The sequence below is a fragment of the Pinus tabuliformis genome, chromosome 7 (assembly GCF_031772625.1).
Source record: "Pinus tabuliformis cultivar Carrire ecotype Pingquan chromosome 7, CPIR1, whole genome shotgun sequence".
Taxonomy (NCBI): Eukaryota; Viridiplantae; Streptophyta; class Pinopsida; order Pinales; family Pinaceae; genus Pinus; species Pinus tabuliformis.
This window is the reverse complement of record NC_142293.1, coordinates 1,783,757,731-1,783,782,025: the sequence shown is the minus strand read 5'-3', so window position 1 is coordinate 1,783,782,025 and position 24,295 is coordinate 1,783,757,731. Positions and strand designations below refer to the sequence as shown.

The following is a 24,295-nucleotide window of genomic DNA, read 5'->3' as shown; positions in this document are numbered from 1 at the left end:
CTTGGGGTAAGGATTTTGGTTGACTAGGGCTTTCTCATGTTTTCAATAATAAATACTCCCTTGAGCCTCATTGTAACACAGTTCAGAGGCATGTAGCCGCCACATCTCTTCTAAGAGACAAGCTACCATTGCCCAAGCTAGCCTTATTTCCATTTTGTTTGTAAGGATAGTTCAGTATTTGATATTAATGAAATGAAGTGTTATTTCTGTTGCATCTCCGTATTTATGGTTAAATCCTAGCGCACTTGTGCCTCCTATTTCTTACGACACAATTCCTACGTTCTCCACAATCAAGGCTCTCTCACAAACTCATGAGCTTTGTCTTGTCACAAACCTTTCCGCACAAAACATCTTTTTTTAATTCGTGTGCCTTCGTCCTCTTTATAGACCCAATTCAGACATGCAAGGAGGCCTAGTTCAAATTTAGTACTCGTGTTCTGATTGAAAACTAACTGAGAGTTCTTCTCGTCCTTGCTCCAATCAATGCTTGGAGTTTACTGAGAGTTCTTCTCCTTACTCCAATCAACACTTAGAGTATTAACGTGTTCTCTCTCTAATCAACACTGGAGACTAACTCGTTCTTCCTTCAATAAAGACTAAAGACTAACTCGCTCTAACTGAACTTGTAACTACCACCTCGTTCTGTAGTCAAACTGATGAAACCTTCCACTTAACTGAAGCTCCAACTCTACACATGCTAACTTGATGATTATTCCAATAAACTGGAAATAACTCATCCTAACTGAAGTCTAACGCATGAGGATGCGCTCATACTAGAAAGACAAACTAGTGGTCTTTATGGCTAAGGCACAGGACAGAAGACCTTGCTCACTACATTTTCAACACCTTTGCTACTCTATCAAGAACAAGAAAAAAGCTAAGTACATAGTTAGATTAAGTACAAAATGAGTGCAAAAGCAAAGCCATAAGGCATGTTGGAAACAAAATTTGAGGTTGAAAGAGGACAGAGACAAGGCTTCTCAACCTAAGACATAACTTGTGACAAATTATTACTTTATGACCCAATCTTACTTATGATGTGTTAACCTATAATACTTAACTCACTGCCTATAATACTTAACTCACTTTATTAGGACTCCTAAAACTTAATGTCCTAATCTATATGATTCAAGATATGACCAGTATAAAATATACTCAGTATTAGGTTGCACATGTACATCCTCATTCTAGTGTGAACCAAAGTGTGTAAGAAAGCATCTACAATCTGCCTCATGCAAGGATAGGAACAAGCATACCTTAGAGACAGATATCAGAGATAAAATGAACATAGAGTGAAAACGGGTTGGTTTTGGCAGTGACAAAGAAGAGATTTTAGCTAGTTAAAAAACTAGAATCTGCAAGGAATATGTTAAGATGAAGTTATTAACTTGACACAAGTGACAAGAAGCATAACGGAGAATGTTGAAGCAGGCAAGAAGTCCACACATGCTCATATCAAAAAGGATGAAAAACATTGCCAATGTAGGATAAAAGTCAAAACCATTAACTAATCAGAAAAAACCAGCCAAGGAACAGAAATTAATTTAATATAACTTAATCTAGTAAAACCATTCAACTCGTAAGTCGTGAACAATTCAAAACTCAGTTCCAAACAGATTAGCAACTGCTGTTCCCAATCATTAAAAATTCCAACCCAAAAGCCAATAGCATGTCTTCCATTATTGAGACGGTCTTATTGGGTTGAATTCCAGGAATAGTGATTCCTATCTGACCATTTAATAAATATTAGCTTCTTACCTGATGTCTGATATTTGAACTTATAAAAAACTATTTCTCAGATTATAACCTCACTAAACTTTATAAACTGCACTGCTGACAGGAAAAGAGCATTCAAATAACCTTACCATCATTGATGTATTCCCCTCACCAACATGCAATGCTGGGAAATAAATGTCATCGCCACTCTCCAAGGGCTCTTCAGTTGATTCCTGTGAAGGACAATGAAGGTCAATTAGATTAAGTTCCATTGAGTAAAAAAGGGCGAACCATGCTGCATATCTACACTAAGCCATAGGCAGTAGTACGTCTTGAACAGCAATGAGTATCCATCAAGAATGCATACTGCAAACAGAGTAATAGACAATAACTAGCAGAAAAGTCCAACGATATAAATTAGCATACAAATCATATGGAGTACAAGGTAAATATCCACTAACAAGTTTCCCTTATTGACAGGAATGATTTCTTTATGTTCTATTTTTCATGGAGATACTGCAAAGAGTAGAGACAAATTCAACTGGCAGAAAATGCCAAGGATATAAATTAACATACAAAATTATATTGAGTACCAAGGCAAAAATCCACTGATAAGTTTCCTTTATTAACAGAAATTACTTTTTGTATACTTTGATTTCCATGGACTTGGAAATGACCGACAGACTACACAATTCAAATTAGTGATTGCCTAAGCAGCACCTCATACATCAGCTACAGATAAAAAAATCAAGAAAAAATTATGTTACACGAAAAATGGTAATTGGTACAGTTTTTGAAACAGGTACATGTTTTGGAAATGCCACATATATACTGATATATCAGAACTTGAAGAGATGCAATAAAATAAATGAAGATAAGACATTTTGCATATGTAGCTATATATCTATGCTTGCCTCTAAATAGCCTAGGAAATAAGGATAAAAGTTAAATTTTAAATATAAATATATTTTCCTCTCTACCTAAAATTTAATAAATAAAAGCAAATATTGCACAAAAAATTTGGTTGTGCAATGACTTTTTAGTTCATGAATCTGTCTCTTTAGCAGCTCTAAAAAGGTTCATCTCATTGTCCGAAGATGCCTAGTGGCTTGTAAGGTGTCAATGCAGTCAAGAGAACAATCCATCAACAAGTTGTCCATCTTCTCACGTGTCTGGTCTATATGCCTTTGCTCCAATTTCTCACATGTCTGGTTTAATTGTAGCAAAGGCATATGCAGAAGCTCAGGGTGTACTCTTTGTGATTGGTTCAGAGAAACCTCAAGCATAAGGGAAAGGTTATCTCGATCACTTCCAGCATTGTAACTGAAGCTCCAATGATTCTGTGGTTGCAACATCCAGGCCACCCTCCCCACACCCACAGCAGTCATTGCTCCATCTGCTATAGCAGACACAATGCAACTCCCAGGCAGATCATTTCATTTCACCACTGTGTTTCAGTTTGGGCCACCTCAAAACCCTAGACCTCCAGGCACACTGCCTCCCAATTCTATGGATACCCCTACTCCATCAAAGCCATTATTTTTCTGAGACGTTCAAGCAGTACGACGGCTCTTCCATCCCGCAGAAGCAGAAGACACCATACTATGGAAGTTTACTGGTGGTAAAAACGGAGGACGTCCAAGTCTAATAAATGGATAAAAAGTGCTATACTTTTAAAACACAACATTTGGATGCATAGCTTGACATGGAACTGGCCATTCAGCTACAATGTGCCCTTTAATGGCTAAGGAAACAAAGAACAGAAAGATAACACTGTTATCCCCTCATATCTAGGAATACCTAGATCAGATATTTTTTCTTCGATGATCCCCATCACAGACAGCAGCCCTGATGATCAAATTCAGGGTCCTCCACAGATAGTTGACCACAGATGCCTCCCACATTATGTTGAGCTCAATCATTTGATGATTATGGTGCCTGATACACATGAAGTGCACCAGTTCATTGCTTCATATTAAGCATTAATACCAAATGTATTTGGCAAGAAAGTATTGATCATGGGTTGAATTAGAAATGAATCATGATGCTTTGAATGTATGCCTTTTGTCTTGTTTCACCTTGGTAGTCATCAATGTCACATGGTTTGAGTTCGAGTTCAACCATAATTAAGTTCAATTCGAATTTGAATTTTCTGATAAGATTCAAATGAGGTTCGCCATTAGGTTCGAGAATATATATATATATATACACACACAATTACTTTAGAATAATTCTAATCCCATAAGCATATTTTTTATAACAAAATTTAATATATAAAATATCTAATAATAAGTTTATATAAATATTATATTATATTTTTTTTATTGAAGGAGCACTCCCATTCATATATATATATATATATATATATATATATATACTCGAATAATGCTAATCCCATTCTCATATTTTTATGTGAAAATTTAATATATAAAACATCTAATAAAAAGTTTATATAAAACCTATATATATATATATATATATAAAAAAACTAAAACTGCACTTCACAGTCGGCAACTTAGGTAACTGATTGTATGTCCAATGTCTAACGCACCACTTCTTCGGGCGCGCAGCAGGTCAATGCAACAGTTCTTCAAGCGGGTTTCGTTTCGGCAAGGCCATAGAGCCTGCACAGAACGACAATGATGAGCAATTCATCATTTAACCTATCGTAGGGCACATTTGATTGTTCATCAAAGGCCCAAGGTCAATTTTGAAAGAGGAAAGTGAACTCAAATCGAACCCTAGTTGAATTTGTAGTGAACCTGAACTATTTTTTGAGATTCGTCAAATTTCAAACCTCATGATTCAAATTCGACAAACTCTGTGACATTGGTAGTCATCATCATCTCCCAGTGAAGCATTCTCACTCTTGGGTAGAGTTGTTCTACTGGGAAGTTTGATCGAGATAAAGTGTCCATGTCCCAATCCAAACCATAGTTTTTAAAACTGGAACCGGTGACCGGACCGGTCCACCTAATGAACCGGTTTACCGACCGGAACCAGTCTAACTGAGATTGGTTTGGTCTAAACGAACCAGTTTTAAAAAAAGACATTAAATAATTAATTTTTAATGAAACAAAACTATTTTTAAGATTCTAAACCATGATTCCAAGCCAATAGAGACAAAATATGAAAATTTTGCTCATTTATATACCATGTAAAGGTGAATATATCAAAATGGCACCGAGTGCAATACATATCATCGACAAAATAGCAAAATACATAAGAAATGAGGCTCTAAATGGCCGATAAAGTCCAAAAACAATGCTGCAAGCTATGAGGCCATTGGCCTACTACAAGTCTACAGTGTACACATGATCAATCATCAAGTTCATCACCACTACTAGACACAGGATCATCATTAGGAGCTACATAGACATCATCTGGTTCAGAGTCTGACGATGCCTCAGCCTGATCTGCAACCTCAGTATCAATGCCACCAATAACAATAGAAGTGGACCTAATGGAAGCACGAGTTTGTCGACCTGCATGACTAGTGCTTTCCATTGGTTCTTTGCCTTTCCTTGATGCCGCTACTGATCCTAGTTTTGATGCCACCACATAATCTGCGTCATCCCCCGCTAAAGCCATGTCGATATCAAAATCAGCCTCAAACACAGGTTCTTCAGTCTCCTCCACCCATTCTGATGTTGGATCAATATCGTCCAACACAATGGGATCCAAATCAGGAGTTTTGCTTATCATTTGGAGCTCCGATTGCATTTATTGTTTACCCCCAAACCATGAAATCCTGAAAACCATTAACTCTGCTGAATTTTGAGCGAAATCTAAAATTTTAGTTTCTCCATATGAAACCCAATGAGGTCGAAACCACTCTCAAACATCCTGAATCATTTCATGGTAATGTTAAAAATTTAAGTAAAAATATGAAAATGAAAATTAAAGGAAATGTCACTTTTACTTTAAGAATTTAACATTACCATTAATTGCCAACATTGTTAAGGTTGAAACACCCTTACTTTCCCCCCAAAACCCCTAAAACACAGTAAAAAAACATGCTTTTTTAACTTTACGGTGGGTGTGCCTAAAACCGGCCGGTTCCGTCCTAAACCGGCTGGTTTTCACCGGTTAGGGCAAAAAACTGGCGAAATGGCCTTCCCAACCGGGTTTTTTGGCCGGTTTAGACCGGCGGCCTTGCTAACCGACCGGTTAGACCGGTAACCGGTTTTTCAAAACGGTTTTGAAAACTATGATCCAAACATAACATGCTCCATCTTTCCCATTCCCAGTATCCCACGTTTTGGGTTGGTTGTCATATGTCACACAAATAGGTTCATGCTTCAGAATCAGTGTTGTGAACATCACAATTTTTTCGCATAAACGATTTAATCGCCGATTTTTTTCGGCGATTTTTTTATTCGCAAAAAATCACGATTTTTTCGGGAATAAGATATAAATAGAAAAAAAAAAAAAAATCGCAATCCGATCCAAAAAATCGTGACGGGCAGAAATAGCGCGTTTAAAGGGCCGATTTTGGGTTTTTTTGTGTCATTTTTTTCAAACAGTGGGCAAGTTTAAGAGTTGAGGAGGAGAAGAAGTCATCTACAAGGGCAAGAGAGAAGAAAAGCAAAAGAATTTAGCATCCCAAGCAAAAAAATTTCAAGTTTGGACCAAGTTTCTTTAACAAAGCATGGTTTCCAGGTATGGGCATCAAATTTGGCCCCTTTTTTTTGGTTTTTTTCTTGTTTTTGGTTGGGTTTCTATAACCCATTGATTTTCAAAGATTTTTGAGTGGATTTGATTGAGTTTTATTTTTCATTTTTGTTGCATAGAGTGGAAAGGGTTCATTTTAGTCAAAAATGCAAAAACTTGATTGTTAGATTTATGTTTAATTTCTTCTTGTGCCCTAGTTTTTTGCATCATTTTTGCTTGGGTTTGAATGTGCATTTTTTCCATTATTGTTGCATTAAGTTGAGGTTTTTCTTTGTCAAAAATTCAATGTGTTGTATGTAAATTTTATTTTTATTTTTTTAACTTGCAATTCTTCTTGTGCCCTAGGTTCAACTTCAAACTTCATCTTACATTAAAACTCAAGTGTTCAACAAAGTGACAAACATGCCAAGAAAATTGGACCCTCTACGGGAATTTGGTGAACCTAAAGGAGGGTTTGACAAATCAAACTTGACTTGCAAGTTGTGTGGGCATCATATGACAGGGGAGGTATACAAATTGAAGTATCACCTTGCACAAATCCCTAGACATGAGGTAGGGCTTTGCACCAATACAAATCCGGAAATCATCGGAAAATCCCTCATCATTGGAAGAAATAGAGCAAACCAAACTGTCCAAGTCAACTCTAAAGAATCAACTAGCAGGGAGTAGAGTGTTAGGAGGTGAATATGAGAGTGGCACTAGTTCTACTTCAGCATTAGTATCTATAACTAACCCTATAGCTACCTCATCATATTTTGTTCATAGAACCACGCCTGGTTCACAATCATCTATCTCTTCAATTATTAAAAAAAAAAAAAAAAAGAACCTGACAAGTTATTGGCCAAGTTTCTTCTTTGGAGTGATATTCCTTTCAGTGTTGCAAGGAATAATCCATTTTTCCAGCTTGTTGATGCTATTGCAATTGTTGGCCCAGGGTACAAAGTCTCTTGTTATGATGACCTTAGAGGCCACATTCTTCAAAATGAAAAGGTTGACTGCACCAAGAGATTGGAGGAGTTAAGAGCATCATGGGCACACACAGGATGCACTGTGATGTCAGATGGTTGGACCGATCAAAAGGGTAGAAGCCTTATAAACTTCTTGGTTAATTGTCCCAAGGGGACAATGTTTATGAAATTTGTTGATGCAGCTGCACATATCAAAGATGCATGATTATTATGTGATTTGTTGGATGTGTTTATTTTGGAGGTGAGTCCAGAGCATGTTGTCCAAGTCATAATGGACAATGCTGCAAATTATGTTGATGCTGGCAAGATGCTTATGAAGAGACATCCTACCTTATTTTGGACACCTTGTGTTGTGCATTGCATTGATTTGATGTTGGAGGACATAGGAAAATTTCTTTTTGTCAATGATATTGTTGACTCATCAAAAAGCATTACAAAATTGATATATAATCATGCATTTGTGCTTCATTTGATGAAGCATTCACTAACAACAAGGAGTTGGTGTGCCCCGCCTTTACACAGTTTGCCACCAGTTTCATATCTCTTCAATCCCTCTTGAATTCTATGTGGGATGTAAAGAGAATGTTTCTTTCAGATGAGTGGCGTGTTTTGGCATTTAGCCACAAACCGGAGGGAGAGGCCATATGCAAATTAGTTTCATACTAAGAAAGCTTTTGGGCGTGAATGCAGGAGGTGTGCAGCATTACTGAACCTTTGGTAAAGGTTCTTTGATTAGTTGATGGTTACAAGCCCACAATGGGCTACTTGTATGAGGCCATGGGCAGGGCCAAAGAACCCATTCGGACCTATTATGATGATAAGGGAAATGAGGGGTTTTAGAAACAACTCCTCCTATGGGAAGTGATTGATGAACAATGGAACAACACACTCCATTGTCCCATTCATGCTACATGGATCTACTTGAACCCCACATTTGCTTACCCCTGTGGATTCTTATTTGATGTTGAGGTCATGGATGGATTCTTCACCTATGTTCAGAGGACAGTGCCATCTCCAACAAAACATGCAGAAATCTCCAAAGAAATGGAGATATACAGGATGGCAGGTGGCACATTTAGCTTTGACATGGTTGTGTTTGATAAGAAGAATAAAATGCCAAGTATGTTTTAGTTTGTTTCAAATTTCATTGTCTCTTCAAATTCAGAACTTCCTACTTTGCTTCAACTTTCAAATTTCATTATTTCTTATGTTTATCTTATTTGTAATTTTGTTGTAGATGCATAGTGGAGAAGCTATGGTGGCAAAGTACCCAATCTGCGAAGGCTTGCCATTCGAGTGCTCAGCCAAACATGTAGCTCCTCAAGATGCGAGAGCAACTGGAGTGTATTTGAAAAAATACACACCAAGAAGCGCAACAAGTTAAAACTTAAAATATTCCAAATTTCCAAATAATTTTTTGAATTCATTAAATAATATTTTTTATAATTATTATTTTATGACCCTTGTACAGGTTGGAGTCCTAGCAACTTAATGACATGGTCTACGTCTACTACAATCTTCGATTGTGGGTGAGGCAATTTGAGAGGACACTTGATATGGAGGCCATCTCATTAGATGTGATTGACACCATTGTTGCATGGAGAGTTGAGGCTGAGAGGCCTCTCATGGAGTTTGTCGTTGATTGGTTAGAGCAGAAGGTAGTGGAAGGGGAAGAGGAGGAAGAGGAGCAACAGGAGGAGGAGGTGACACCACCTACCTAGGCTACTCCTGTCACCAGTAGAGGACGTGGTCTACCTCCTGTAGCTCCTAGTTGTTCAACTTCTAGAGCACAGCAAAGTCTACTGCCAACTCCTTCGCCATCTACATCTAGATGGAAAGCTATTACATTTTATCGCAAGAGGGGCAGAGGAAATCAGTGGTATTAGTTATTTGGGTCATTTCATTGTATATGACCTAAGTTGCAGGAAACGTTGGAGAAGGGTCCGTTTCCGGCCACAAACGAAATGGAAAAGAGGAAACTCGTACCGTACGGCTTGGAAACGTGTTTCCGGCCGTATTGGCCCGTTTCTCGAGGAGGAAACATGTTAAGTTATGGTATGTTCTATGCTTATAACAATTTACTTCTTTTTCTTATTATATTCCACCGATTAGCAATCACATGTACATAAAGTAAAGTGCAGATAGAACATTAAACGATCGACAGAAAACAAGCCAAGACAAGAGACACAAGATGTGGCGGCTAGCCAGGGAAAAACCCCACAATGTGTGGGGAAACCCTTTGATCAAATCTTCTTTTATCTTCAATAATTCAGCAGAGAGAAATAGTACAATAAATCTGATTCATATCAGCAGTAGCAAACCCTAGATCAGTAGCATCAGCATTAGCGGCTTCATTATCAAACTAGGGCAGACCATATCTCACAAACCGACAGTCGGATTGACTTCATTCCACCACCAAAATTTTCGGCTTCCAGAGGAGGTTCAAATGAACCTACAGCGCAGTTCAAATGAGGAGATCTTCTAGGCCACGCAAGTCAATCTTTACTTCTGCAGTTGCAGCTTCAGCCGGCTTCAAACTAGGGCAATCGATATCTTGCAAACCGTTCGTCGGATTGACTTCATTCCACCACCAAAAGTTGCGGCTTTCAAAGGAGGTTCAGATGAACCTACAGCGCAATTCAGATGAGGAGATCTTCTAGGCCACGCAAGTCAATCTTTACTTCTGCAGTTGCAGCTTCAGTTTCAGCAGTTTCCGGCTTCAAACTAGGGCAGTCGATATCTTGCAAACCGTTCGTCGGATTGACTTCATTCCACCACCAAAAGTTGTGGCTTTCAAAGGAGGTTCAAATGAACCTACAGCGCAGTTCAAATGAGGAGATCTTCTAGGCCACGCAAGTCAATCTTTACTTCTGCAGTTGCAGCTTCAAATTCAACAGCTTCCGACTTCACATGTGTGAGAGAGAGAGACCCATTTCAGCGCAGTAGAGAAGAGACTCATATCTGCGCAGTAGAGAGAGAGAGATGTGATGAGATGAGTGAGTCCAAATGAGGAAAAGTCCTCTTATATTTATACACAACGATGGTGAGTGAATAGATGCAACTGTTGGGCTTCTGAGCCTACATGAGTTGTAGGTCGGCTTGATAATAATTCCATAATCAAAATAAATTCATATCTCCATGAATACTTATCGGAATTGGATGATCTTTATATCAATCCTACACCTCTCGACGAGAGGAATCTAATAAAAATATTATTAGCCATGAATAAGATGACCCACATGAAGTTTTGCCCTGGTTGCCAATTTTAACAAAACATGGCCAGTACGGCCGGAAACACGTTTCCAAGTCGTACGACAAAGTTTCCTCTTCTAAATTGACTTTTTCTTGTATTTTTTTTATTTTTTCGCTTCTAATTTTTTATTGGGTGACTAAAATATCTTCTGGATGCCTCTCAAGTTATAAAAAAGAGGATTTTTTTGAGTGGGGCGGCCTAATGTTGAAGCCTATGGCCCTAGTGTTGATATGTAGTTCATGGTAATGTTAAATTTTTAAAGTAAAAGCGACATTCTCCTTTATTTTTCATTTTCATCCTTTTGCTTAAATTTTTAACATTACCATGAAATGAGTCAGGATGTTTGAGAGTGGTTTTGCTCTCATTAGATTTCATATGGAGAAAGTAGAATTTTAGATCTCACTCAAAATCCAGCAAACTTATCTGTTTTTCAGGATTTCAGGATTGGGGGGATTGCAATGTTTCCATTGGATTTTGTCATGTACTAAGGTATGGAACTTGTATTTAATCAAGAGAACCAAGCCCTCTATGCAGGGGAGACTCCCAATAATCAAGAGCACGTAGGATACTAGGGTATGGAACTTGTATTAAATCAAGAGCACTAAGGTCGTTCGATTATGTAGGAGGAGACTCCCAATCAAGCACGAGACAAGAAATTAGTAATTTCTCGTGGCTGATTTTGGATATTGCTATTTTCATTATGTGATCATTCATGAGTAAATGTGATGTAAATTCAGAGACTTGTAGTTTATGCATTGACAATTTAACCATAATGTAATAAATTAGAATGTATCATATATGCTTTATGATTGCACATATTTCTTAAATGTCCTAATATATATATATATATATATATATATTGCGTTTCCCCATTTCCAATATTTAGGGGGTCACGTTTCGTACCCGTGCCCGTTTCGGAAACTCGTACCCGTTTCCCCATTTCATGCAACTTAGTATATAACATTATGACTCGTGATATGAATTACATTATTATATTTTTTGTTGATATTTTGAGGTTGAGTTGGGACTCAGGGCTTACTATTCAGGACATGATTCATTGTTATGTGTGATGTAGCATAGAAATGATATTACGCATCTTATATATTAGTTATTTTATCATATTTAGGTGCCAATGCATTTAATGTATGTTGTAGATGCTTTAGATATTAAAAATTTTGAAAAACAATGAATATTTTTGTATTTGTTGAATTTTTCCCAATTTTTACCGATTTTTCCTATTTTTTCCACTCGCCGATTTAATCCCAATCACAATGTTCGCAGCATTGTTCAAAATCCCATGAGAAAGAGAAAATTCAATGCTTGAGGTTGATGCAGCATTGTGAATAAAATAATGGAAAGAGAAAAATGTAATTATTACAAAGAAAGAGAATAATGACACCTCATTATGAGGACATCACCCAAGCCCTGTGCAACAGATGCATATCTAAAAAGGACTTAGCAAATGAAAAGCAAAGGCCATAAAAGGTTAAATGAATAATATTATGAATATAATGCATACCAAAATAAATAAATACAAATAATATAAATACTAAGTAATCAAGTAATGATTAGGTTAAGAAGTCATTAGTTAAATGAAAAGGCATGTCTAAAAGACATGCTCATTCACGAAAGGACACCTGCTTAGGTATATATATGCGGGTCCTCATTGTAACATTCATCACTTGTACAATTATATATATATATATATATATATATATATATATATATATATTATTATTTATTTTTAAATACCTCGTGTATTTTTATTGTAAAGTCTACAAGCTATCAATTTTTATGCTTCAGTGCTAAGTTGCACGAAACGGGGAAACAGAAACGAGTTTCCGAAACGGGAAGCGATACGAAACGCGACCTCCCCAAATTTTGGAAACGGGGAAACGCGAATAATATATATATATATATATATATATATATATATATATATATAAAATATTTAAAAATTACTAATATATATATATATGTGCAATCATAAAGCATTAATGATACATTTACATTATATGATTATAATTTATTACATTTAAACATTAAGATTAAATTTACATCACATTTACTCATGAGTCATGAATGATCACATAATGAAAATAAAAATATAGGAAAATCCAAAATCAACCTTTATTTATATTAGTATATGAGGCTGCAAGTACAATAAAGACTATAAGGCTGCAAGAACTATAGAGACAAGTCACAAAAGACTAATCCTCATCATAACAATCCTCATCAAAAATAGAAGCTGCACAATGCTCAACAGTGGATGGTGGTGCTGAAGAAGATGATGCACCAATTCCACTTCCAGATTCGGGCTCAATATTCAGGGCAGCAAGAGAGAGATCCAAATCAGGATTTTCTGCATCCACATCCCATTCTTTAGAAGGACCATTGTTGTATTCTGGATCCCTACGAGATGCAAGGCGAAGGTTGGAGTGCACATAAACAAGATCCTCTGCTTTCTGTGAGCCCAACCTATTGCGCTTCACAGAATGAATAAAACCATAAGTGCTCCAATTCCTTTCTGCTGATGAAGAGCTTGCCACTTGTGAAAGAATACGAATGGCAAGGTTTTGCAAATGTACACCATTTGCTCCATGACAAATCCACCACCTAACTGGATTCATGGTGCTTCTCTCCTCCAAAGCTGATATATCTGCATAATCATCTATTCCTGCAACAAAACTGGCAAATTCCTCCTTTACCTCCCTATGTAGATGAGAAGGAAACATTCTCATAAGTGTTTTTTTCACCCCAGTAGCCACCTCTCTATCCTTATGGGGTGCCTTCCTCTTCCCATTGCTTTTAGCAATAAGCTCCTCATCATAAAATTTGGGGTTCAAAGCATGTGCTAAAGTGTGCAATGGTGTATTGAAATTGTTCCACCTGTCAACAATGATTTTCTTGATCAAACCAGCAAAATGGTCATCAACAAACAAAAGTTGTGGAGACTCCTGCGAAATGATTTCCATAGTTTTCTCAACCATGGAATCTATGCCATCATATACCTCTCCCAAGAAAGGTTGGTCAGTGTCAGCACTCCGGAGAAGCTCAAATGCAGGGGTTGTGAACTTTAGCAAGAAATCTACCTTGCTCCACCAATCCTCATCAAGGCACAATCTATGCACCATAGATCCCCGCTCTGAATCTGCTTGTCTCCACTCAATCCAAAGTTGACTCACCACCATAGAAACTAATGCATGCTTAACCTCAACAAGGCGGCGCAACATCACGAAGTTTGAGGCATATCTTGTCTCAGCAACTTTTAACAACTCCAATTTGGAGTACTCTCGAAATATGGCCTGAGACTGGTGGTGGTTGGTGATGAATTTGATAATCTCCCTTGCTTCCCCTGTGAGTTCCTTTATCCAGGAAACTTTGTTGTCGATCTCCTCTAAGATCAGATTCAGATTATGGACAATGCATGGTGTCCAAAAGATGTGGTCATACCTCCCCTCAATAATTAAACCTGCAGCTTTGCAAACCGGTGCATTATCCATGATAACTTGCACCACCTTGTTAGGCCCTATTTGTTCAATAGCTTTTATAATAACATCAGCAATGTACTGTGCATCATTCACCTCTCCTGAGCAGTCTTCTGCCTTGATAAACATTGCTCCTTTGGGGGAAGTGGCAATGATATTTATCAATGGTCTGCACCTCATATCTGTCCAACCATCTGAGACTATGGTAACCCTAGAGCTACTCCAGGAAGAACGAATTGGAGCTAAAATGTCCTCCACAAGGTCCTTCTCATTTTTGAGAAGCTGGGTTTTGACTTTCTCATAGTTCGGCCCCTTGTACCCTTGAGGAGCTTTGTTAACTGCCCTTATCATATCTTGCCAGTAAGGAGAGCGAACAACATTGAATGGGATACCACATGCATAAATGCACCTAGCCACTCTGGAATCAGTTTCTTCTCTTGCTTGCACATACACCAATCTAGCAATTCTGTTATCCTGAACTGAAGGAGATGCCCCTGGGCCTCTGGTATTTTTGGGTGCTGGTTGTTCATGTTGTTGAGTGTGACTAGCTCTCCTCTTTCTTCCTTCAGCTACAATCCTTGGCTCAATGTTAGATGGAGCTTGAATAAGCTCATCATGCCTTCTCTTGGTACCATCCACCTCATCTTGCTCTCTTTGATATGCCCTCCTTGCCAACGGATCTGATGTTTTTGTGCAACCTGAAATCCCCTGTCCTCCTCCATGCAATAGATGCGCCTTCACTCTTGGGTAGGAGCCCTTGTACGTATTATTGCAAAGATTGCATCGCCATTCCCATGAGCCACCACCTCCACATCTTTGAAGCTTCGTCACATGCCTCCAAAGAGGATAATATTCAGCCCTTGGGTTGGCCCTAGGGCTTGAACTTGCAGCTGCACTTTGGCTGGAAGCCATTGCTGCAAAAATAAATTAAAAAGAGAGCATGATGAGCTTACTCAAGCTACTCCTCAAGCTCCATCTAACATTGAGCCAAGGATTGTAGTTGAAGCAAGAAAGAGGATTGTAGTTGAAGAAAGAAAGAGGAGAGTCGGTGCCACTCAACAACATGAACAACCAGCACCCAAAAATACCAGAGGGGCATCCCCTTCAGTTCAGGATAGCAAAATTGCTAAATCGATGAATGTGCAAGCAAGAGAAGAAATTGATTCCAAAGAGGCTAGGTGCATTTATGCATGTGGTATCCCATTCAATGTTGTTCGCTCTCCTTACTGGCAAGATATGATAAGGGCAATTAACAAAGCTCCTCAAGCGTACAAGGGGCCCAACTATGAGAAAGTCAGAACTCAGCTTCTCAAAAATGAGAAGGAGCTTGTGGAGGATATTTTATCCCCAATTCGTTCTTCCTGGAGTAGCTCTAGGGTTACCATAGTCTCAGATGGATGGACAGATACAAGGCGCAGACCATTGATAAATATCATTGCCACTTCCCCCAAAGGAGCAATGTTTATCAAGGCGGAAGACTGCTCAGGAGAGGTGAATGATGCACAGTTCATCGCTGATGTTATTATAAAAGCTATTGAACAAATAGGGCCTAACAAGGTGGTGCAAGTTATCACAGATAATGCACCAGTTTGCAAAGCTGCAGGTTTAATTATTGAAGGGAGGTATGACCACATCTTCTGGACACCATGCACTGTCCATAATCTGAATCTGATCTTAGAGGAGATCGACAACAAAGTTTCCTGGATAAAGGAACTCACAGGGGAAGCAAGGGAGATTGTCAAATTCATCACCAACCACCACCAATCTCAAGCCATATTTCGAGAGTACTCCAAATTGGAGTTGTTAAAAGTTGTTGAGACAAGATATGCCTCAAACTTCCTCATGTTGCGCCACCTTGTTGAGGTTAAGCATGCATTAGTTTCTATGGTGGTGAGTCAACTTTGGATTGACTGGAGACAAGCAGATTCAGAGCGGGGATCTATGGTGCGTAGATTGTGCCTTGATGAGGATTGGTGGAGCAAGGTAGATTTCTTGCTAAAGTTCACAACCCCTGCATTTGAGCTTCTCCAAAGTGCTAACACTGACCAACCTTTCTTAGGAGAGGTATATGATGGCATGGATTCCATGGTTGAGAAAACTATGGAAATCATTTCGCAAGAGTCTCCACAACTTTTTTTTGTTGATGATCATTTTGTTGGTTTAGTCAAGAAAATCATTGTTGATAGGTGGAACAATTTCAATACTCCATTGCACACTTTAGCACATGCTTTGAACCCCAAATTTTATGATGAGGAGCTTATTGCTCAAAGCAATGGGAAGAGGAAGGCACCCCATAAGGATAGAGAGGTGGCTAATGGGGTGAAAAAAGCCCTTATGAGAATGTTTCCTTCTCATCTACATAGGGAGGTAAAGGAGGAATTTGCCAGTGTTGCGGCAGGAATAGATGATTATGCAAATATATCAGCTTTGGAGGAGAGAAGCACCATGAATCCAGTTAGGTGGTGGATTTGTCATGGGGCAAATGGTGTACATTTGCAAAACCTTGCCATTCGTATTCTTTCACAAGTGGCAAGCTCTTCATCAACAGAAAGGAACTGGAGCACTTATGGTTTTATTCATTATGTGAAGCGCAATAGGTTGGGCTCACAGAAGGCAGAGGATCTTGTTTATGCGCACTCCAACCTTCGCCTTGCATCTCGTAGGGGTCCAAAATACAACAGTGGTCCTTCTAAAGAATGGGATGTGGATGAAGAAAATCCTAATTTGGATCTCTCTTGCTGCCCTGAATATTGAGGTCGAGTCTGGAAGTGGAATTGGCGCATCATCTTCTTTAGCACCACCATCCACTATTGAGCATTGTATTGCTTCTATTTTTTATGAGGATTAGTCTTTTGTCTCTATAGTTCTTTCAGCCTTATAGTCTTTATTGTACTTGAAGCCTCATATATTAATATCAATAAAGGCTGATTTTGAAACTTGGATATATAATAAAGGTTGCTTTTGGATATTCCGATATTTTTATTTTCATTATGTGATCATTCATGAGTAAATGTGATGTAAATTTAATCATAATGTTTAAATGTAATAAATTATAATGTATCATTTATGCTTTATGATTGCACACACACACATATATATATATATATATATTCGTGTTTCCCCGTTTCAAAAATTTGGGGAGGTCACGTTTCGTACCCATGCCCGTTTCGGAAACTCGTACCCGTTTCGTCGTTTCGTGCAACCTTGTTAACAAGCTTTGAGGACAAAGCTTCTGAAAGAAGGGGCTATGTTATAAATATAATTCATAACAAAATAAATAAATATAAATACTAAGTAATCAAGTAGTGATTAGGTTAAGAAGTCATTAGTTAAATGAAAAGGCATGTCTAAAAGACATGCCCATTCACGAAAGGACACCTGCTTAGGTATATACATGTGGGTCCTCATTGTAACATTCATCACTTGTACAATTATATATATATATAAATTATTATTTTAAATACCTCATGTATTTTTACTTTAAAGTCTACAAGCTATCAATTTTTATGCTTCAAATAAAGAAAAAATAAAAAGGGTTTGGAATGACGCAGTTTCGAGGAAAGGGAAACTCATTGCCTAAGTGTTCATGAGGATGAATATCGTACATAACCTTACATGACTATAACACCACCCATGGAGTGCGAAATTCTGGTTACCCAGAAGGTGCTATTAACCAATTAATCATTTCCTACCACTTATTTACAAAAAATTAATTCGTTTACTGGAAGTAACAAATAACAACATACACAACAACAATCGCAAACTGAAAATGCAAGAAAAAATGTGAGAAACCAACCACACAATTTACACCAATATTTTTGGATAAATCGTCCATGGAAAAACTCCAATGTGGAGAAAACCAATTTTCAGATCTGAGGGCTTTTTGAGAAACACAATTGCTTGCCTCTCACTAGCAAAGATCCAGCAAAATATTTCTTTATTTCTGCTAATCTAGAAAACCCCACGTCTTCCCTTTTCTACAATTCGCACTACCTCCAGCAACAAACACTGCCTTTGGCAATTCACACTGGCTTCTAGTAAACTCGATCTGTCTTCTAGAAGACTCGAATGGCCTCCAACAAATTTGCACTGGCTTCTAGTGAATTTGCATTGGCACTGGAAAACTCGATCTGACCTCTACAAGACTCACACTGCCTTACGAAAAATAATCTCGGCCTCCTCCTGCGAATACATAAGCAATTCAAACTCTTCCTAAAACTCACAGCATCACTAGGAAAACTCGGCCTCCTGCAGAAAATATTAATAGCAAGAATCTCTGAAAAATCTTTCCTCAGTCATTGTTGTTGAAACCCTCTAGTGTCTTCTAAAAATTACCCACTGGAATATCTCTATGTATGTTTTTCTCCAAAGCTACCCATCAATCTCCTTTATAATCTTTCTTCACGAATGAATGGCCACGATTAGAAGTAAAATTGATCTAATCAATGGCTAAGATTGTCTCAGAAACTTTCTACGAGCTTCGAGAGAAAATTTGACCTTATCCCAATTAATATCAATTAATTATTCACTTTCCCTAAGTTATACTTAGGAAATAATTAAAAAAAACACTAATTAACTTAATTAAGATATTTCCCTTGGAAAAATTACATGGGCTTGGAGATAATTAACTCCTCTATGTCTCTAGCCTCAATGACACCTCTCAAGACTAAAAAGACCATCCAAACTACACAAACTAACACTCCTTCTTAACGAGGAAGGTGTTCTCCACAATACCCAACTAATCCCTGAAGAAAATGAACTTCGCTTTACCCAAGGCCTTCGTCAGAATATCTGCAAACTACTAATCTGTGGGAACATAATGTAATCAAATTCATCTACCATGTACACAATCTTTGATGAAATGATATTTGATGTCTATGTGCTTCAACCGATCATGAAACACTAGATTCTCAGATAGCTTGATGCAACTCTGGTTATCAGAATAAATATTGATCTTCTCCATGCTATTACCAAACAGTGCCACTAGCAGCTTCTGAAGTCATATAGCCTCACATGTAGCCATGCTCACTGATATGTATTCCACTTCTACAAACTTAACACAACCGATTTTTGCTTCCTATTGTACCAATATATAAACCCTGATCCAATGTTGAAGCAACACCCTAAAGTGCTTTTCCAATCCACTACACTACCTGCCCAATCTACATTTGTATATGCCATCAAACTAACACCATCACCTCGGGCATATCTCAACCCATACTCGAATTTACCTCGTAGATATTGCAACACATGTTTCGTTGTTGTCCAATGCACCCTCTTTGGTTCCACCATGAACTGACTAAAAGTATTAACCACAAAGCAAATGTCTAGCCTTATGTTGACCAGATACATGAGAGAGTCAATAAGATACAAGGTGGGGTCTAATGCTTCCTGCTTAGATGCATCAATCTTTTTCCAATTGGTAATAATGGGTACATGGGTCTACAGTCTAGCATACTAAATTTCTTCAAGATCTCCATATCATATCTCCCTTGACCAAGGAAGATCTCCCCATATGTTTTCCATACCTATAGACCTAAAAAATAATGCATCAGCCCCAAATCCTTCATCCCAAGCTCTACTACCAAGTCCCTCTTGCAAACCTCTATGAGCCTTGGGGACCCAGTCAGAATAGATCATCCACAAATAACACAAGAATGAGAGGCTCACCTCCTACCATCAAATAGTAGAGATTCGAGTCCGTCTAACTTTTCACGAAGCCCATTTGCTATAAGTAACTATCAGTACAACCATACTATGCTTTGGGAGCTTGCTTGAGTCTGTATAGGGCTCTCTTCAATCTGCATACATGGGTATCGTTCCCATGCGTCTCAAATCCCTCTAGTTGTTCAATTTACACCTCCCCTTCTATCACTCTATTCAGAAAAGTCGTCTTGACATCCATTTGATGGATCTACCATCCCATTTGTGTTGCAAGTGAGATCACAGTCATGATGGAAGCATACCTGGCCACTAGAGTGAAAGTCTCCTCATAATATATTTCCTCCTTTTAAGCAAATCCCTTGGCCACGAACCTTGCCTTGAATATTTCTACATTGCCATCTACAACGTGCTTGATCTTATAAATCCAACAAGAACTAATCACTACCCTATCCAACGGCCTAGGCACCACCTCCCAAGCATTGTTCTGCATGATGGAGTTGTACTCCACCATTGCATCCTGCCACACCTAGTGTTACGCAACCTCTTGATAGCTGGAAGGTTCACTATCAATGAGCTCACTCATCAACGCCTTATATCTTGAATATCTCTCTGGTGATCTCCTATCCTTGGTGCTCGATCTAAGAGCTCCCACAAACTCCTGTGCATCTCTCAATGTCTGATGCACCTCTTTGTTCCTTTTCCCACTAGTTGTGGGTGTTGCTTTAAACTCCTCATCCTACTGTAGTTGCTCCACCTGTTGTGAATTCTCCTTTCCCCTATACTAGTAAATGTACTCGTACTAGTCCACTGAGCTTGAGATCCTTGTTCATACCTTGAAGCTTTTGTTGGCCGACTGTAATCAATTGTTGGCAACTCGCAAGATCTCCTGAAGGCCTTTTCCTCCTAGAACTTTACATCTCATCTAATGATAATCTTTCTGCTACCTAGAATATATATATATATATATATCATGTATGCCTTGGACATTTCGTTATAACCAACGAAATATTCTGTCTCTGTAGTTGAATCTAACTTGGTGTGTTTTTTGTCTGCAACGTGACAGTATGCGATACTGCAAAAATTCCTGAAGTATCCAACTTCGGGCTTTTTCCCTATAAATGCCTCCTCGAGTGTCATTTTTCCCAACACCTTCTATGGGACCTTGTTCTGAATGTACACAATTGCACTACATGCCTCTGTCTAGAGATATCTCGACATGTCCTAGTCATATAGCATTTCTCTCATTGCTCCAACTATTTTCATATTCTTTCTCTCTGCAACCCCATTCTGTTGTGGTTTATATGGAGTTGTCCATTCTCTCTTGATCCCCTCTTTTGCACAGAAATCCTTGAAGCCTTTCTTGATGCACTCCCCTCCATTATCTATCTGAAGAACCATTATCTTCATGCCTGTCAAATTCTCCACAAGAGTCTTGAACTCTTGGAAGCGACTGAAGATTTCGTCCCTATGCCATAATTCTCCCATATCTTTGTTACTATTGTTGCTTACCGGTGCCTTTGGAGCGTGTTAGCATCAGGTTTACACCTTCATTTCAAGTCAATGATGTCAATCCATCTTTTTGCAAGTCATAAATAATGTAAAGGGGGGTGTTGTATTCATTATAAGGTTTGCTAAGCCTAGGGAAATGTGTCATTAAAACTCTTTTACCTAACCCTAAGTCTGCAAAATTTTGCTTAGTGATTTGACTTATAGCAAAAAATCGGGTGACACTACGAAATGTTTTCGTAGCACTTTTTGGAAAATTTTAAAGCTCACTTTTCGACCTGTTAAGTCATTATTTTTTGAGTGTCAAGTGGTGGTTTGTAAAATAATGGTCCTCCTCCTACATGATATGACATTTGCTAGCATTTTTGAGCCCATTTGATTCGTTTTAAATCAAACCATACTTTGTCCTGTTTTTCTTAAAAACGGTTTTTTCAACAAACCTAGTTTTGTTGTTTTCCAGTGCGAAAAGGGTGTTAGTTGTCTTGCAATCCTCTGTTATAGGGTTTTTCAAGGTCAGTGAAGGTATTGCAGGTCTTGGAGCATTGCAAATGGGTCGGTTTGGACACATGAAGAGGTTCGAACCTAACGACATGTACTTCGAAGTTTACCATGAAATGCTTGATCTTTTCAGAAGTGTAGGGTGGGAACCGGTCTTTCAACGTTTTAATGGGTACAACCTCAATTGGTGTCATGATTTTGTCTTATCTTTCGATGGCAATACAGCTAGAATCTAAACATTACAGTTCCCTGTCACAGAAGAGTCGACTGCTGAAGCAACGGATTTGCCAGCAGAAGGTGAAAGGTGGTTCAAGAAGCAGAGGTTGTTGAATGTGGATTTAAATTTCTTCTTGAAAGAAGACTACCAAAATCAAGATTGGGATGCAAGGGTCCTCCAAAGCAAACTGAAACCTCAATGGGCTACTGCACTTAGAACTGTCTATCTTTTCTTCACTTGTGAAGGTAGGTATTCCAAAGCTTACCTATACCACATGAGGTTTCTTTGTCACTTAACAGGTTTTAGGAAAATGAATTTGCCATATTTCCTACATCATAATTTGTTGAAAATGTGCACTAAGCAAGGAAGAGACCTGAATTACAAGCTCATGATATTTGTCATCACAATCTCATTAAGATTTTATATACCCATGAGTTGAATAAGCAAGTAGAACAATTAAGGCAAATGAGGCAAAGGAACCCAAACCCACTTGTACCTAGAAGATCAAAAAGAGGCCAAAACAGAGTTCCTTCTCAAGCTGTAGCTCATGAGACCAAAGGAGAATCTAGCCAACCCCAGGTTGGAAAAAAGCAAAACAGAAAATCTCAAAGAGAAAAAAGGGTAAACAGAAAGTTGAAATAGAGAATGAGGAAGCCAAGACAGAGGTTAGGGTCCAGGGTAAAAGACCTCACACTCGTCCTACTAACAAATTGAGGTTGAATTTCAAAGCTAGAATGAATCCTAAATTTAAAGAAACAATTGTCATCCTTAATGAAGAAGAAAAGACAGAGCAAACTACAAAGAGTAGAAAAAGACAGAGAAAAACAAAGTATGCTGAGAAGGACAAAGGCAAAACCCTAAAAATTGATAAAAGCCCACAGAAACTTACCAAAAGGGTGACCAAGAGTCAAGATAAGTTAGATATCCTTGATCAAGTTGCAAAAGACATAGGAAGGTGATCAATTGATTTCAGAGGCAAGGTATAGTATAAACCCTAGTTTTTGTTACAATAAACCCTAATTTTGTTGCACCAAACCCTAATAGATATTTAACATTTTGGTTCACCCATGGTTAATCATCAAGCAGTAATTATTTTGAGTATATTGTGGTAAGATATCAGATATTTTTGTGGCCTAAGGAGTACGAGTCAACATGAGGAAAGCAAGCAACAAAGAAGGCAGACAGTTACACAATTTTGGCATCATTTCCAGGTTCATGCATTAGTTGGCTACAAGGAGGGAATACAAGTTTATCTTCAAAGATCAAGCATGTAAAGCAGCAAACTGTTCCATATCCTATCTTGCAGTAGATAGCTCGTTATTCTTCCAGGATACTAGCACAAGGAGCATATAACAGCCTTGTACTCTGTTTTGACCAGGGATTATGTACCAGATTAGGGATCCGAATAGCTCAAATGATAGGGTTTATGTGATTTTTTTCAATTAAACTCTCAAAGATTATGTAAATATTTTGTAATTATTGCTACCATACTTCAAGGAGCTGAACTCTATTGTATTTTCTATATATTTCATCAAGAATATGAAGAAAGGGTTGGTTTTCTGAAAAGATATAGTCATTGTCTATGTGTTTTGAATGCTTTATTCATTTCATTTGCCAAGATCAATAGATTCTGACTAGTGATATAAAGATCCATGTAGATTCTAGTATGTACTCTCTCTATTTTTTTTCAGTTTCTTCTTTATAATCTCATGAATGTATTCCTTTTGAATGTTTGGAACAGATTAATTGATTCAAAATTCAACTTTGTGTTGATGCTCTAAGTTAAGTTTTTCAAAGGTTCCCATTTTGATCCTCTAAAAATACCATAGGATTCATTGTGTATGCCCTATAGTGGTGGATTGTTCTTCTTTTTCCTCATCCATCTACACCAAATGGCAAAGGTTTAGGATCTGCTATCCACCTTGCCTTTATCAATCCTGATCAGATAGCTAGTTATCTTGGTAAACCTATCTAAACCCTAACTATTTGACTCCATCATCCAATAAGCCATTGATTTCAGGTCCAACCAAACCCTACATCAATGCAACCTATCTAAAGATCTAGCCATAGTGTGAAAGTCAGAGAGATCCCTCTCTGGATTGAAGGGATTAGCCTTCAATCTACAAGTTGGAGTGAAAAGGTTACCTTGGGAATTTCTCTCCTACATTCAAGAGAAACTTTTCAAGCGTTAATAGAGCGTCCAACTATAATTTGTATAACTTGTTGCTTCTAACTCCAATTTGAATCACTAACTTCCAATTTTGGTGTTTTAAGTACACCTTTTGTCCTTGAAAGTAGACATCATATCCCT

The 24,295-nt window shown here is 38.0% G+C and overlaps 1 protein-coding gene across 4 annotated transcripts in view; it reads right to left on the bottom strand.

Annotated features, from left to right (window-relative positions):
- Positions 1-24,295, bottom strand: part of LOC149255493 (uncharacterized) — a 152,724-nt gene that overhangs the window by 77,247 nt on the left and 51,182 nt on the right. For all 4 annotated transcript variants that reach the window (XM_089460497.1, XM_089460500.1, XM_089460498.1 and 1 more), the window contains one exon: positions 1,866-1,949. In XM_089460497.1, the coding sequence (XP_089316623.1) occupies positions 1,866-1,949 (84 nt within the window). The remainder of the gene's footprint in view (positions 1-1,865; positions 1,950-24,295) is intronic.